General features: G+C 47.5%; 1 protein-coding gene across 2 annotated transcripts in view; it reads right to left on the bottom strand.

The window, feature by feature from the left end:
* Positions 1–527: 527 nt before the first annotated feature.
* Positions 528–16,912, bottom strand: part of WNT11 (Wnt family member 11) — a 69,003-nt gene continuing 52,618 nt past the window's right edge. Inside the window, exons 7-8 of one of the 2 annotated variants that reach the window (XR_014156157.1) lie at positions 2,223–4,673; positions 528–1,996 (exon numbers count right to left, since the gene is read on the bottom strand). Coding sequence is in view for 1 of the 2 variants with exons in the window: in XM_081860643.1 (XP_081716769.1) it covers positions 4,499–4,673 (175 nt within the window). In the remaining variant the exon portion in view is untranslated. Of the gene's footprint in view, positions 4,674–16,912 lie in introns of both variants that reach the window. The other variant, XM_081860643.1, reaches the window with a different exon arrangement.

Raw genomic sequence — 16,912 nt, forward strand, 5'->3', positions numbered from 1 at the left:
TGCTGAGTTAATAATTTGAACTGGAATATAAGGAAGGGAGGTATGAGGAGGTCTGGAAAATAAGTTAAAAGAAAATAAGTAAATGGAAATTTTATGTGTTTTTATTTTTTCTGTTTTTGTACTTTATGTATTTTTGTTGTTTTTTCTTTTTGTTTTACGATGTATTTCTTCTGGAAAAGTTTAATAAATATTTATTTTTAAAAAAAAATACCAGAGTGCTTTTCACTGGTGCAGGTGATGATCATGTGACCCTGCTCATGTATGCATTCCGTTTATATTCAGTCTCTCCCCCCCCCCCGTTTTATTCTCACAACAACCCTGTGAGGTAGGTTAGGCTGAGAGGCAGTGACGGGCCCCAATGTCACCCAGTGAGCTTCATAACTGAGTGGGGATTCGAACCCTGGCCTCCCAGCTCCTAGCCTGGCACTCTAGCCACTATGCCACACTGCCCCAATGGCATCTGAGACGCAAGTTGTCAGCGTCTGCCTAGGAAAAGCATTGCTTCAGGCTAATAAGCATTCTCAAGATTTGTGTGCAATTCCAGCCTTTATTTCATACCATTGTTAAGCTTGCTTATAATATATATATATATAATATATATAATATTTATATATAAAGTAGAATAGGGGGAGGGGAAAGCATCGGATATATTTTCATAAATATTTCTGTATGTTCCGCATACAAAACAAAATATGTACACCTGCGAAAGATAGTGGTTCTGTGCTGGGATTAATCCTGGCAGGAACGTGTGCAGCCTGTCCCAGTGTTTTCAGCGAGGTCTGCCAATAAGGGACAATGTCAGTGTCTGAAATTCATGCATATCCTTCTGTGGGGGTCTCAAGACTCTTTGTCTGTAGCTAGCATACACACCCAAACATGCACCCCCCCTCCAGAACCAACTGCAGTGAGACTCAGGGTACCAGCGATAATTCTTTAGTTGTGATTCCTGCTGGTCAGGGGGTTGGCAGAGATGACCCATGTCCACACCTTTCTCATCCCTGGCCTAGCAGAACCACCCACAGCCCAGGTGTGCCCAACACAAACCTTTCTCCTTGTCTGTGGTTGGGTATAAGCAACATTGCCGTTCATGAGAGGGCAAGGCTGAGACTAATAGGTAAAGGTAATGGGACCCCTGACCATTAGGTCCAGTCGTGACCGACTCTGGGGTTGCGGCGCTCATCTCGCTTTACAGGCAGAGGGAGCCGGTGTACAGCTTCCGGGTCATGTGGCCAGCAGGACTAAGCCGCTTCTGGCGAACCAGAGCAGCACACGGAAATGCCGTTTACCTTCCCGCTGGAATGGTACCTATTTATCTACTTGCACTTTGATGTGCTTTCTAGCTGCTAGGTTGGCAGGAGCTGGGACAGAGCAACGGGAGCTCACCCCGTTGTGGGGATTCGAACCGCCGACCTTCTGATCGGCAAGTCCTAGGCTCTGTGGTTTAACCCACAGCGCCACCTGTGTCCCTGAGACTAATAGATAGTCAGGGATGAATATTCTTTGCGGTTTCCTGCCAAATTCCCAAGCTATACCCTTCCCCTTCCCAAACTCTTCCTTCCCCTCTCTTGCATGAAGCAGCCACGAGAAACCAGCTCCCACCATGTAAGGTTTAAAATCCAAAGCCATCCTTGTAAATCTGAAGAAACTATGAGTAAAGAACCGTTTTTTCCTTTACCAACGAGACTTCTCTGTGTTTTATGAACTTTTTTAAGCAATGCAAGTGATGTGTGAATGAGACAGATTGAGGGACTGGCTAGATCCAGCTTCCAAGCTTCGAACTCGGCTATACAGTGGTACCTCAGGAGTCGAACAGAATCCATTCTGGAAGTCCGTCCGACTCCCGAAACAGTCCGAGCAGCCAATCGGAAGATCGGGAAGTCGCGTCGGACGTTTGGGTTCCAAAGAACTTTCGCAAACCAGAACACTCACTTCCGGGTTTGTGGCATCCGTGAGCCAAAACATTCAACTCCCAAGGCGTTCGGCTTCCAAGGTACGACTGTACAGTGGTACCTCGGGTTACATACACTTCAGGTTACATACGCTTCAGGTTACAGGCTCCGCTAACCCAGAAATAGTGCGTCAGGATAAGAACAGAAATCGTGCTCCGGCGGCGCGACGGCAGCAGGAGGCCCCACCATTAGCTAAAGTGGCGCTTCAGGCTAAGAACAGTTTCAGGCTAAGAACGGACCTCCAGAACGAATTAAGTACTTAACCTGAGGTACCACTGTATAACTATATATATTTTTTTAAAAAAACAACAACCACAAAATCTGCCATGTGGTTTTCCTCAACGCATCACTTGCCGTGGTTATTTTAGGTCCCATCTGTGCTACACACTTGCAGCAGTGCCATGCCACGATTCCCTGCTTAGGAATAATAACAGCTTAACTTTGGGTACCAATCCAAGATTATGCACATTCCCAGCCATATCTTGCCACCATGAGTGGGACGCATGAGATTGTCCTTTGCCGCCGAAGCTCTCTTTCAAGGTGGATCGATGCAAGGATCAGTAGCTGGCAGGTCTGGGGCCAGGGCATAAGGAAGAGCCCTACTGGATTGGCACGAAATCTCAGCATCCTGATCCCGGGAGTGGTCCACCGGGTGTATCCCAGAATCCCACAAAGACAACAGTTGCCATCCCTGACCCTGTATTCCCAGCAACTGGTATTTCGAGAAAGACTGCTCTTGAACCTGAGGCTCCACTGACTTTTCACGGCTGACAGGGGTGAAGCCAGGCCTGGCGTCGGCACCCAGCATGCTCAGGCAATTGCCAGGGCAACCTCAAAGTGCCCACTGGTGCTGATGTTGGTTGCTGGCATCGTTTTCTTTTGTTTGGCTTTCTTGGCAAGTGTGCCGTGATGCCAAGGTGGCAGCTCCTCTCCCCTTTCAGGACTTAGAAGCATTCTAGAGAAAAGAAGGCAGCGTGCAGCTACAGCCTCAGGGGGGCGCTCTGCTTTGCAGTGTGCCCGCTGTCCTCAGAAAAATATCAAAGCACAAGGGTCTCTTCCCCACTGCCACCTCATAAGCTTCCTTGGGGAGACCCCCAGTATGCAATGGGGATCCCCCAGAGGATAACTGTGCCCAGGGCTCCCAGAAACCTGATGCCAACTCTGGGGGGAGGCTACCCTCCAACTGCCCAGCCCCAAATCTAAAGCTGGGGGAGGTAGTGGTTGCTGCAAGTGTAGGATTTGAGCACTTCCAGATGGCCTGCTTATTGAGCATGCATCTTGATTTGCCTGCAGGGAGGTTAGGCAACCAGCAAGAGCTCTTCCCCATCACTTTCCTTCCAGCAACAGTCCCCAAGACTGCTAGTTTGGTTCCAATTGTGCAACCTGTCTTTGCTGGTCTGCAACTGAATCCTACCCACAAAACTAAGACAGCCTGGAGGTGCCCCAAGTTTCTCCCGTGTTGTTCTTGATGTTTGCGCCCTCCCCCTCTGCCAATTCAGATGCATGGCATACCGCCTCCTTCTGGACATGCTCTGCAAGCGCAGGAGCCTCAGAGCAAGGCACACAAGAGAGAACTGAAGAGATAGCGAGAAACATCGTGAAATTCAAAACAGCGAGAGCTCACTTTTGAGGAACGGGGCTCGATCCTTGCCTGCTCCTTTCTGCTGCGTCATCAGCTTCTCAAAGTGACCGTCTGTCGAAAGCAGGGTTTCCCAAGCTTGGGTCTCCAGCTGTTTTTGGGACTACAACTCCCATCATCCCTAGCTAGCAGGACCAGCGGTCAGGGATGATGGGAGTTGTAGTCCAAAAACAGCTGAAGACCCAAGTTTCCTGGTCAAAAGCAATCGCTCACACCAGGCACAGTCACTCAACCCTAGAAGGATGGGGAAAACGGGGGCAAAATACTATGGGGATCTTTCCTCCTTTGACGGCACTCCCATCCAATAAAAGAACGATGTTGTGAAAAGGGATCCAGTGGAGAGAGGGAGAGAGGGAGAGGGAGAGCCTCTGCAGTAAAACACTGTAGAATTTCCTTTGTCCGCTATCAAATGTCATGTTACATTACAACAGAGAAACAAAGGCTCTCCTGTATTGACTTCCATGTGTTTTTATCCCATTCCTGGCAACCCGCTTCCCATTCCCCCAGCCCATAGCACACACAGAAGGCACTCAGTGGCCACGTATTGAACAATAACAAGAAGGCCGGTTGTCCACTATATAAGAACCAAGTTTGGTCTTTGTGGTTGTTTTGGCAAGGCAGATCCAAGCGCCAACACCTGTTTGCCAGCTTTAGCCACGCCGTCCTCCATGGATTGCAAAAGATGCTTCCCCAAAGGTGACAATTTATGAATCGTCTGGTCATTCCAGCGTTGCGATGGCTTTCCAACAGTCTTGTGGGTTTCTTGTTTTAAAAAGCAAGGCAAACATCGTCCAGGGTTCGGAAAGCTTTTCTCCTGTCCGAAAAGCACTGGGGAGGAGGGTGGGGGATGTGGCACAGATGTCTCAAGTCTGTGGGCCCAGAGGGGAGCCGAGTGCCGCAAGAAGGGGTCTCACTTGCACACGTATCTCTCGACAGTCCTCTCGCACTTTTTGCAGGTGACGTAACAGCACCAGTGGTACTTGCAGTGGCAGCGCTCCACCACCTTGTCCATGTAGGGGTTGTAGCCGCGGCCGCAGCACATAAGGTCACAGCTGTCGCTGCCGTTGGAGGTCTTGTTGCATTGCCTGCAAGAGAGAAAACGTCATGAGCTCGGGATGCCAAAGACTAGAGGGTGGGGAAGGATGCCTGAGGAACTCAGCTGCGAAGCCCATCAGGCTCCTTGTGGGACTGGGAGCTGGAAGGGAACCAATACATCATCAGGTTGGAAGCAGCCAAAAGCATCTCCGCCTGGGAAGACTTTTCCCTTTCGGGGAAAGGGCTGTAGCTCAGCCGTAGAGCATCTGTTTCGCATGCAGAAGGGCCCAAGTCCAATCCTCAGCATCTCTCCATGGAGGGCTGGGAATATCCCCTGATTGGAACCTTGGACAGCCTCTTCCAAGAAGGACCAATAGTCCAGTTTAGCAGAAAGTGACGTCCTACGTTTCTATCCTCAAACGCAATGCATGGTCTCCCCCTGACATTGCAGGAAGAGGAGACAGGACACAAACAGAGACACGTCTGCCGAAATTGCAGCATTTGCACAGGTTGCAGCATCCCACTTTTCCGGGCACTGAATTTGGATCAGGACACTCTTGTTGTGGGTGCTCACGCCTCCAAACTGGAAGGGGCTGATGCACACCTTCCAAAATTTTCTGATGGAAATAGGGACGTCCTAGTCCATACCCTCCAACGTTTCTCTGATGAAAATAGGGACATGTAATCCATACCCTCCAACGTTTCTCTGATGAAAATAGGGACACCCTATTCTGTACCCTCAACATTTCTCTAATGAAAATAGGGACACCCTATTCCATACCCTCCAACTTTTCTCTAATGAAAATAGGGACATGTAATCCATACCCTCCGACGTTTCTCTGATGAAAATAGGGACACCCTATTCTGTACCCTCAACATTTCTCTAATGAAAATAGGGACATCCTATTCCATACCCCCTAACATTTCTCTGATGAAAATAAGGACATGAAATTCATACCTTCTAATATTTCTCTGATGAAAATAGGGGCACTCTATTCCATACCCTCCAACATTTCTCTGATGAAAATAGGGACAGTCTATTCCATACCCTCCAACATTTCTCTAATGAAAATAGGGACAGTCTATTCCACACCCTCCAACATTTCTCTGATGAAAATAGGGACATTCTGTTCCATGACCTCTAACATTTCTCTGATGAAAATAGGGACACCCTATTCCATATCCTCCAACGTTTCTCTGATGAAAATAGGGACATTCTATTCCATACCCCCTAACATTTCTCTGATGGAAATAGGGACACCCTATTCCATATCCTCCAACCCTTTTCTGATGATAATAGGGACATTCTATTCCGTACCCTCCAACATTTCTCTGATGAAAACAGGAACGTCCTAAGGAAAAGCAGGACATTCCTGGATCAAATCAGAAACTGGGACAGCTAATATAAATCTAGGGCTGCCCCTGCAAAATAGGGACACTTGGAGGCATAGGCGCCGACTCCATGGGGCCTGAGGGGGCCCGAGCCCCCTCAAAAATTCGTTTGGGGGGGCTCTGCCCCCCCAATAATTTAAGAAAATTATTACTGTAAGTTTCGCTCTATAACACACAGATTTTTTCTCCTAAAAAGTAAGGGGAAATGTCTGTGCGTGTTATTGAGCGAATGTGTGGTCCCTGGAGCCGGAGCGCAGGGGCAAAAATAGGCAAAAATCAGGCAAAAATAAGATCGGTCGGTCGGGCAGAGGGAAGGCAGAAGCTGCTGCTTTCCTGCATTCTGCCTCAGGGTCTTACTGCCCACCCGCTTCTGTTGCTGCTTTTGCTCAAACTCAACAAAGAGCAGGGAATCCCCTGCCCTCCTGGCAAGCAGAGGGTTAAGGAAAGGATCGAGTCCTTCCTTCTAATTCTTTCCTAGTCACACTGCGTGCAGGCTCCAGCCCACCTCCTCCTCCTCTCCGTGCTCTAGGGACTCGCAGGTGGGAGAGAGAGACAGGGGGGGCTGGCTTGGGGGGACCGGGACTTTTGCCTTCCTTTCCTCCCCCCCACCCCGTTAAACTCCTTCCCTGCATTCTTAGCCAGCTGCTTCTCCGCACACCCCTCTTGTGCTTCTTGTCCCTTCTGTGTTTTTCCTTCCCTCCCCATTTAAAACGTGGTTACAAAGCACGGATCCACATGGATCCTCAGGATTTTTGCATTGGGTCACCCCAAATTCACCATCAGATCACATAGCATGTTCATGGCTACATCTTGCACCAAAAAAATCACGCACCCACTGTTGCCTAGGGTCACAGTGGTGCAAAAACGTGGTTACAAAGCACGGATCCACATGGATCCTCAGGATTTTTGCATTGGGTCACCCCAAATTCACCATCAGATCACATAGCATGTCCATGGCTACAGTCTGTACCAAAAAAATCACGCACCCACTGTTGCCTGGGGCTGCAATGGTGCAAAAACGTGGTTACAAAGCATGGATCCACAGGATCTTTGCACTGGGTCACCCCAAGTTCACCATCAGATCACATAGCATGTCCATGGCTACATCTTGCACCAAAAAAATCACGCACCCACTGTTGCCTAGGGTCACAGTGGTGCAAAAACGTGGTTACAAAGCACGGATCCACATGGATCCTCAGGATTTTTGCATTGGGCTACTCCAAACTCACTGTCAGATATTAAAATTTTTTATAAAATAGAGAATTAAATACATACAGAATGTTAAATTTTCAGTTTTGAAATATTAGTACTAGTTTAGTACTGTATTTCTATATTACTATAGTACTGTATTAGTTATTTTCAAATACTTAAATATTTTTAGGGTGTAAGACCCAATTAAAGCCCATTATTTACATACAGTATTACAGTATTTACATACAGTATTAGGCATATTGTATTAACTTTATTAACTGTATTAAAGCATTAACTTTGAGATATTATTTTTATTTAATGAACCCTCAGCCTTATTCAAAGTAAGCTTAAATTAGCTATTTCACTTATTAATCAAAGTGCTATTACTGTGCGACAGCAATATTTTATGTTTTATTCTTTTAATGATAGTTTAGGATTTATTTAAATATCATTTCAGTCTTTTCAGAGCTATATATTCACTGCTCTGTAATAGTCTATAAGCATAATTGTTACTTTAAATTAAATTAGCTTTTTACGAAAATACCGTGCGTGTTTATGTTTTGTTTCTTTTTTCAAAGCCAAAAAGTGTTTCAGCCTTGTCGAGTTTCCCGGAGTGTGGAGTTATAGAGAGTTGAGTTTTCGGGGTTCTAACGTTGATCATATGACTCTAAAATACTTTTTAAAAACTTTAAAACTCACTAATTTTCATCTAAAATTTAGAAAATTTCCCGGGGCAGGACCCCGGTATGGGCCCCCCCAATATTTTTTATAAGTCGGCGCCCCTGCTTGGAGGGTCTGCTGATGGAATCACCAGAACAAGGATACTGCTTTGAAAGGAAGGGGGAGGCAGTTTTCACTGTGTTCCTATAATCTTTCAGGGGACATGTGAAGAGGGGTGAAAACACTTGTCTCCTTTGAACTGCCACATTAAAGGAAGCCATCCCAGCAGGGCAATTCTTGCAATGCAGCTGAGGGAGTTGTTTTTCTTTCTGCTCAAAGGGGTGCTGTTCTTTTCTTAATATTGGGGTGGAGGGAATCCCCCCTCAAAACGCTGCCTTTTGCCGTGACCACACGAATATAAGAATGTGCTTTATGCCAGATCAGACTATTTGTCTATTGAGCTCAGTGCTGTCTACTCCAGGGGTGAGAAATGTAATTCCCCACCCCAATTTTGGGGGACAACTCACATGAGCCCCACACAGCTTTGTCTAGGATCAGGGATGGTGGGGTTTTTAGTTAGTGATGGGAACATTCTGTCAGTTTTCCGTTTCTCTCAGCTTCTTACTTTGCCGGCCTTAAGTTCAGTTCTTCACACTGCCAAATCAGTTCCCCCCTTTTCTTAAAAAGGTCCTCATGCAAATTCATCAGCATTCCTGTGTGAATTTCTCCTAATACACACAATTTTTGTTTGCAAAGCAATTTCCCCTAATGCAAAGCTGCAGCAGCCTCATATCTGGTGTTGCTTGGGGATTCTAAGAAACCCCAAAATCAGTGCGGTTCTGAAAGGTTCTGCCCGCCATGTTGATTCAAAATGGCACCTAACTGTATTCAAACATAGACAAAAACCTGCTCCCTGACCTCAGGAACCACCATGCAACATTTGGTGACGATAATGTGGTCTTAGATTGTCCTTTAAATGTGAACCCAATCAGAATTCTCTACAAAAAATGGGTATCGCCTACCCCTGGTCTAGTCTCATCTGGCTGGGTTTCCCCAGCCACTCTGGGTGGCTTTCAACAGAACATTAGAAACAGAATAAAACTTCAAACATTAAAATCTTCCCTAAACAGGGTTCCCTTCAGATGTCTTCTAAAAGTCGGATACCGTGGTACCTTGGGTTAAGAACTTAATTCGTTCTGGAGGTCCTGTCTTAACCTGAAACTGTTCTTAACCTGAGGTACCACTTTAGCTAATGGGACCTCCCACTGCTGCCGTGCAATTTCTGTTCTCATCCTGAAGCAAAGTTCTTAACCCGAGGTACTATTTCTGGGTTAGCGGAGTCTGTAACCTGAAGCGTATGTAACCCAAGGTACCACTGTATTTCCTTGACATCTGATGGGAGGGCGTTCTATAGTGCGGGTGCCACCACTCTGCCTGGTTCCCTGTAACCTCATTTCTCGCAGAGAGGGAACTGCCAGAAGGCCCTCGGCGCTGGACCTCCAAGTATGAGCAGAATGATGGGGGTAGAGACACTCCTTCAGGTATACTAGGCCGAAGCAAAGAATTTTTTGGCAAGCCCTAAATCTCATTCCTCCAGCAACCCCCCCCCCAAATACCACACAAGGCCATGCATCGCCCCCTCTCAACCGTGATCCAAACTTCACAGCAGCGCCATTCTGGGCTCAGTTTCTGGTTGCAGCTGCACGGTGCCAACTGCCAATAAACACAAGGTCCAATGGATGTGAAAAAGCTGTGGGTTTTTTTTCTCTCTCTCTTTACAAACGGCTTCCACGTCGCTTCCAAAACAGCCTGGCGTGCTCCATCGCTTTGGACACGGCCGTAATTCAACATGAGATCTGGTTGGCGAGAAGCAGGGGAGGGAAAGCGAGGTGGTGGTGGAGCTGAGGATTGCTGGACCCTACGCCGTGGACCATCGGTTTATGGATGGAAATGAATCCGAAGAGATTTGTATGAAATTCCTCATGAGGTAATGCTTATGAGAAGTTATGGGATTAATGAAGTGCTGAGATCTCGTTCTCGGCCTGTCCTTTTATTTATTTCTGACTCAGCCTGGCCTCCTGTTTGTTATTTCAGATTTGAGTTCCTATCCAGGTTTAACTCTCCCTCCCCTTTCCTGGCTCTCTTAAGCCGGCCGTTCTCATCACCCACTTCTTTTTTTTCCAGGGGTGTGGGGTGGTCTAAGGGGGGAGAAGAGATGCATGCAAATATTTACAGATCTCTGGAAGGCTCGGTGAGCCTCGTTCATTGCAGAACGTCCCCCCCCCCCCGGAGCCAAAAACCCACAATTTGCGGCCACATGCTGCATGTTTGTCTAGTGCTGGACTGAAGGCGTCTCTCGAAAGACACCCCTGCGAGCCAGGATGGCCGCCGGCAGCAAACCTCAGCGCAATCCCTCCTACACAAATTAGCCGAGAAGACAAATATTTGGAGCAAAGGTTCACAAGCTGAAAACAGGCGTGCGGGAGAAGGTGGAGGGTTCGGGAGGAACTTTCGTGACTGTAAACCCCCTGGATTGCCAGAAAATCATCAGCAGGGAAGGGTGTGATTTGTAGGAGAGAAGCGTGGGGTGAAAGGCGTGAGAGGATTAGACCAGTGTTTCCCAACCTTGGGCCTCCAGATGTTTTTGGCCTACAACTCCCATCATCCCTAGCTAGCAAGACCAGTGGTTAGGGATGATGGGAATTGTAGTTCAAAAACAGCTGGAGGCCCAAGGTTGGGAAACACTGGATTAGACAAATTCATGGAGGTCATCACAACTATGTTCTTCTTCCACTGCTAGAGGCCCTACGCCTCTGAATACCAGTTGTTCAGGAACACAAGTGTTCTTGAGCTCAGGTCCTACTTGAAGGCATCAGGTTGGCCAACAGGGTGCTAGACTAGATGGCCCATTGGCCTGATCCAACAGGCTCATCTTCTGTTCTTCTCATGTTTAGACTAGGACCACAGCCCTGAATCTGCAGATGTTAAGACACACAGCATCTTAAAAAGCAGAGACATCACCTTGCCGACAAAGGTCCGTATAGTTAAAGCTCTGGTTTTCCCAGTAGTGATGTATGGAAGTGAGAGCTGGACCATAAAGAAGGCTGATCGCCAAAGAATTGATGCTTTTGAATTCTGGTGCTGGAGGAGACTCTTGAGAGTCCCATGGACTGCAAGAAGATCAAACCGATCCATTCTGAAGGAAATCAGCCCTGAGTGCTCACTGGAAGGACAGATCGTGAAGCTGAGGCTCCAGTACTTTGGCCACCTCATGAGAAGAGAAGACTCCCTGGAAAAGACCCTGATGTTGGGAAAGATGGAGGGCACAAGGAGAAGGGGACGACAGAGGACGAGATGGTTGTATAGTGTTCTCGAAGCTACCAGCATGAGTTTGACCAAACTGCAGGAAGCAGTGGAAGACAGGAGTGCCTGGTGTGCTCTGGTCCAGGGGGTCACAAAGAGTCGGACATGAATAAACGACTAAACAACAACAACAACACACCACACCACACTCTTTCCGCCATTGCCCTCATGCCCTACAATGATGGGCTTCCCAGAAAAGACATCTCTTCTGCAGTAGGAAACAGCATGGTGGACCTTTAGCCTGGCCGGCAGATGCAATCTTCTGATATCTATGTTCCAGATAAGAATCCGTCTCTCCCTTCACCACCCTGCAAACTCTTCTGCTTTGTTCAGAATTTGTTTCCTCCCCCTTTCCTTTCTTGTCTTCGACTTATCCAGGCAGCAAAGATCACATCATGCCAAAGAACAAAGGAGCGTAGATGAATACCGTGTGCTAAATTCAACTGTTTTCCCATTTACGCCAGTGTAGTTTATTCTGATTGGCATGGGCATCCCAATGGCTGTTTGAAAAGAACTCCCAAGTGCCCGCTACCAGAGATTCCTGCTTCTTTTTAGATTACCTGCTCTGGGATCCCACAGCTAATTCTCCCCTGGTCTCCCAGCTGGCCCAAATAGGACTAATTTAGCCAGCTAACTCTGGTGATCATCTAATGTTTATTGGACGGTGTCAGGGGTTCAGGAGCAGAGGCAAAGCAGAGTGAGCAAATCGAAAGTGAGGAGGAGGAGTACGAAGGGGGAGCAGGCAGTGACAGTGGGCAGAGTCAATCCACAAGCCTCTCTAGCGAATCGGAGGACTCACAGAAGGGAGCACCGATGGCCAGAGCGAGGGGGGTTCCAGGGGGGAAGCCCCAGGAGGGAGGGGCCAGCGGGGAGTCCCTGAGCAGCAGTTGGAAATCAGGACCAGCTTCTCCACCAGAGCGCAGTGGGGAGGGGGAGTCCCAGGAGTCGGGACCAGTGTTCTCATCTCCAGCGGGAGGAGAGGAGTCAGGCTTGGCAACGCCCACATCAGGGAGCGGGGAAACGGTCAGAAGGAAAGTTACCGGCTGGGCGCGCGCGCCAAGTTCAAATGTACAGGAGAGTGGCACAGCAGGGAGTCCTGACAGGGAGCCAGGTCCTAAAGCCCGCCGAAAGGAAGGGCGAGACTCAGGGGGGTCAGCGTCAGAGGAATCCAGGAAGGAGGTAAGATCAGAGGGCAGAAGGACCCAGAGGAGGAAAGAACAGCGTAGGAGGTGGAGCAAGGCTAGAATCTTAAACTGGTGTGGGTTCAGCAGCGAGTCAGAGGGAACTTAGCCGGTCTAGCGTCAAGACGTGGGTCTGCGCGCCCAGAGCTTGGAAATGGAAACTAAACTTCAATAAAGACTTTTGTATATGACATCCACTGGGCGCTGGTCCTCTGTGAGCTGGGACCTAGCGGCAGGCCTGACAGACGGATTTTTCCCTTAAATTGATTTTTGAATTTATTGTTATCCCCATTTTATACTGTATTTTATGCTGTTTTTTGTTGCATCAATTAAGTGTTTTAAATTTGTCGTTAGCCGCCCTGAGCCCGGTTTTCTGAATTGGGAAGGATGGGGTATAAATAATTTATTATTATTATTATTATTATTATTATTATTATTAGTCTGCAAATATCACACAACCAATTAATGTTTCTACAGTTTGCCTTCTGTTAAAATGCACAGCCTGTAGCATATAAGGAGATGAATGAAGCAGGTTTTAATGGAAGCAAAACTGTAGCAGAACAGAAAGTGCAGATTGCAATGAACATAGGGCAATATGAAAATCACTACCTCCTTACATCCCTGGCTTTGGCTCTTCCCCATAGCTGTTCCACAAACCAAACCAGAGCTCACTAATCTAAAAGGGATGGGGGAAAGTTAAGCATTTGACTTTCCAAGTATAATTGCTCATTTCATAGAGAATTGAATCAACTGATTTATTTATTTTTTGGAAACCTAAGTTGTTTCACCCTTTCCAGTGAAGGGCAGAGATATTCCTGCTTTGTCTTTCACTCTTTCCCCTATTCTCCATTTCCCTTTCCATTAACTGCATCCTAGTCTGGTATCATTTACCGCTTACAGTGGTGCCCCGCAAGACGAATGCCTCACAAGACGAAAAACTCGCTAGACGAAAGAGTTTTCCGTCTTTTGAGGTGCTTCGCAAGACGAATTTCCCTATGGGCTTGCTTCGCAAGACGAAACGTCTTGCGAGTTCTTGCGAGTTTGTTTCCTTTTTCTTAAAGCCGCTAATAGCCGTGCTTCGCAAGACGAAGAGACTCGCAGAACGGATTAATTTTGTCTTGCGAGGCACCACTGTATTTCAAAACTGTTGGTGAATGTTTTAGGAAGAAGGTGGGAGGCTGGTGCTAGGAAACTCGAAGGGCCTCATTTAAAAGATAAGGTTAAACAGGGTTTTCCTTACAAGGAAGTTCCATCCCCAAAGCTGAACAGAAACCATATTTTCTCCCCAGTTCAGCACATGCTTGTTACTGGCGCTCATAAATTGGCGGAGCTGTTTCGCAAACCGGTTCCTGTCAAGATTTATCTTCCTCTCCAGGTTGTATTTCTTTTGCTTAGCAAAACCACAGCAGAGATAATCATGAGGGGACAGCTATCTACGCAATAGCGCTGGCCCATTGGAAACGTAATTCTCAAGATGCAGAGTTGCGCACCAATTCTGTGCAGTTTAAAGCTATTGGTTCCAGAGAGCCAGTGTGGTGTAGTGGTTAAGAGCGGTAGTCTCGTAATCTGGGGAACCGGGTTCGCGTCTCCGCTCCTCAACATGCAGCTGCTGGGTGACCTTGGGCCAGTCACACTTCTTTGAAGTGTCTCAACCTCACTCACCTCACAGAGTGTTTGTTGTAGGGGAGGAAGGGAAAGGAGATTGTGAGCCGCTTTGAGACTCCTTTGGATAGTGATAAAGCGGGATATCAAATCCAAACTCTTCTTCTTCTTCCCATCTAGGCCTTGTGCAACTTGGCCGTTTGCAGAATCTGGGAGGGTTCTGGGAGAATCCAAGAGGGCAGGGCGCATTCAAGCTACGAATGCTCCCTAAAGCTTGGGTGTGTTTAGATTTCAGGACTTTGGTTCAGGACCGCTTCCAGTTTCAACATTTTTGTTGTTGTTGAAAAAGAGGAAGGAAAGAAAGAGCATAAACGAAAACAGGCTTTCTTTTTTCCAACATGGCCCCAGCATAACTAAGAACGAGTCCCAGGTTTCCACTTAAAGCTTTCAAAGCACCACCATGCCCTCATTTGGGTGGGTGGGGTGAGCGTTTTGCATAGACCTGTTTCAGTCATTTGACTCCCCCCAGGAATTCACCCGTAGGGGGAGGATGCTAATTGGGGAATGATCGTTAGGTCAAAATGGACACATCCTCTTCAGTTAACCAATGCATCCACCTGCTGGCATGAAATTGTTCCCTGCGGCGCATGATGCAACTGCATGCATAACATCATAGACAATGGAACATTCTCCCTAATTATCCCCATCATCCTGTTAAGTGGGACGCAAGAGAAGTTTCCCACCTTCGCTTCTGCTTCTTTTTCCACACGTTCGTCTTCTCCCACCCGCGAGTCCCTCCTTCTTTCCAGTTCCCCCTTACAAGACCATTGGGGGAAACAATGGATTCAGCAGAGATCTTGGGTTTCTAAATCACATGAAGGTACCGAGTCAGAGAGTTGTTTCAGATAGCCTTGCCTTGTCAGCAACTCTTCTTTGAAACACAGGTGCAAGGGACTGACCTTGGAACTTGTAGCACGTAAGGTGGGTTATTTATTTGCTAATTATTACAGCGTGATCACAGGGACGTGGGTGGCGCTGTGGGTTAAACCACAGAGCCTAGGACTTGCCGATCAGAAGGTCGGCGGTTCAAATCCCCACGATGGGGTGAGCTCCTGTTTTTCGGTCCCAGCTCCTGCCAATCTAGCAGTTCGAAAGCACATCAAAGTGCAAGTAGATAAATAGATACCACTCCAGCGGGAAGGTAAACGGCGTTTCCATGCGCTGCTCTGGTTCGCCAGAAGAGGCTTAGTCCTGCTGGCCACATGACCCGGAAGCTGTACACCGGCTCCCTCAGCCAAGAAAGCAAGATGAGCGCCAGAACCCCAGAGTCGGTCACGACTGGACCTAATGGTCAGGGGTCCCTTTACCTTTTTACAGCATGATCATATCTGGTGCACGTTCAGCTCATGTAGTTTCATCCACACGCAGTTGACACCTGGCTGGTTAAAAACCCACAAGTTAGCTCAGCTGATTAGAGTGTGATGCTGATAACTTCCAGGTCATGGGTTTTATCCCCATACAGGCCACCTACATATTCCTTCATTGCAGGGGATTAGACAACTCTCGGGGGCAGGCCCAGATTTAGGTTTGATGAGGCCCTAAGCTACGGAAGGTAATGGGGCCCTTTATATGTCCAGCTGTCCTTTGTCAACAACAAATTGTCGCTGTTTTTTGTGTTGAATATATGCTAGATGGTGAGAGATGGACCATAAAGAAGGCTGATCACCGAAGAATTGATGCTCTTGAATTCTGGTGCTGGAGGAGACTCTTGAGAGTCCCATGGACTGCAAGAAGATCAAACCTATCAATTCTGAAGGAAATCAGCCCTGAGTGCTCACTGGAAGGACAGATCGTGAAGCTGAGGCTCCAGTACTTTGGCCACCTCATGAGAAGAGAAGACTCCCTGGAAAAGACCCTGATGTTGGGAAAGATGGAGGGCACAAGGAGAAGGGGACGACAGAGGACGAGATGGCTGGACAGTGTTCTCGAAGCTACCAGCATGAGTTTGACCAAACTGCGGGAGGCAGTGGAAGACAGGAGTGCCTGGCGTGCTCTGGTCCAGGGGGTCACGAAGAGTCGGACACAACTAAACAACAACAACAATTTGTGGACCTAATAGGTCTCTCAAGCCATTTGCACATGTTGCCATGCAACCAGTCCGTGCAGAATGGAGGCACCCTATATAAAGAAATGAGTGAAACAATGATATTTTAGGGAGCAGGCTAGCAGGCGGGGCCCATGACTTACATCATAGGAGCCTTCACAGCACAAAACACTGTTGCTGTATGTAGGTTTTATTTTATTTGCTTTTTATCTTATATTTTGGTACATCCAGTTTTTTCCCCTTTAAATTTTTTTTGGGGGGCCCAAGAGAGTGGGGCCCTAAGCTATAGCTTGTTTAGCTTATACGTAAATCCGGCACTGCTCAGGGAACCTTCCATCTAAACAATTCTTATGATTCTATGAAATTCAAGTAAAGCAGAGAGCTTGTTGGGCTTCCTGAGGCTTCACTATGCACTCTTCCCCAGTTCTTAGTAATGCTTTATTTTACTTCATAAATTTATTTTGAATTACATGGAGGGCACCAGAATCTTTGCAGCGCTTGGGGCCTCTCAAGGCCTTACTCCAGCCCTGGGCAGGGAGTTTAGATGATGATGCCTATTTGTTCTGATGTGTTTGGAGGGACACTAGATGACGTTGCATCAAAATAAGTGCGATCCCACACTCCCCAATGCATTTCCAGCACCCTTTTTTCTGCTGGGGGGAGCAGGTTTGTTGCACAAGACCACCCTATAAAATACAACAGGGCAATTTATCCAGATGTGATGGAATCCCACCCGAAAACAGCGATAGTCTGGAAGCCCTACACTTCTATACGGGACAGACCACAGGCGCTTATT

This window comes from Podarcis erhardii, assembly GCF_964252035.2.
Source record: "Podarcis erhardii genome assembly, chromosome: 4".
In the NCBI taxonomy this organism is placed as follows: domain Eukaryota; kingdom Metazoa; phylum Chordata; class Lepidosauria; order Squamata; family Lacertidae; genus Podarcis; species Podarcis erhardii.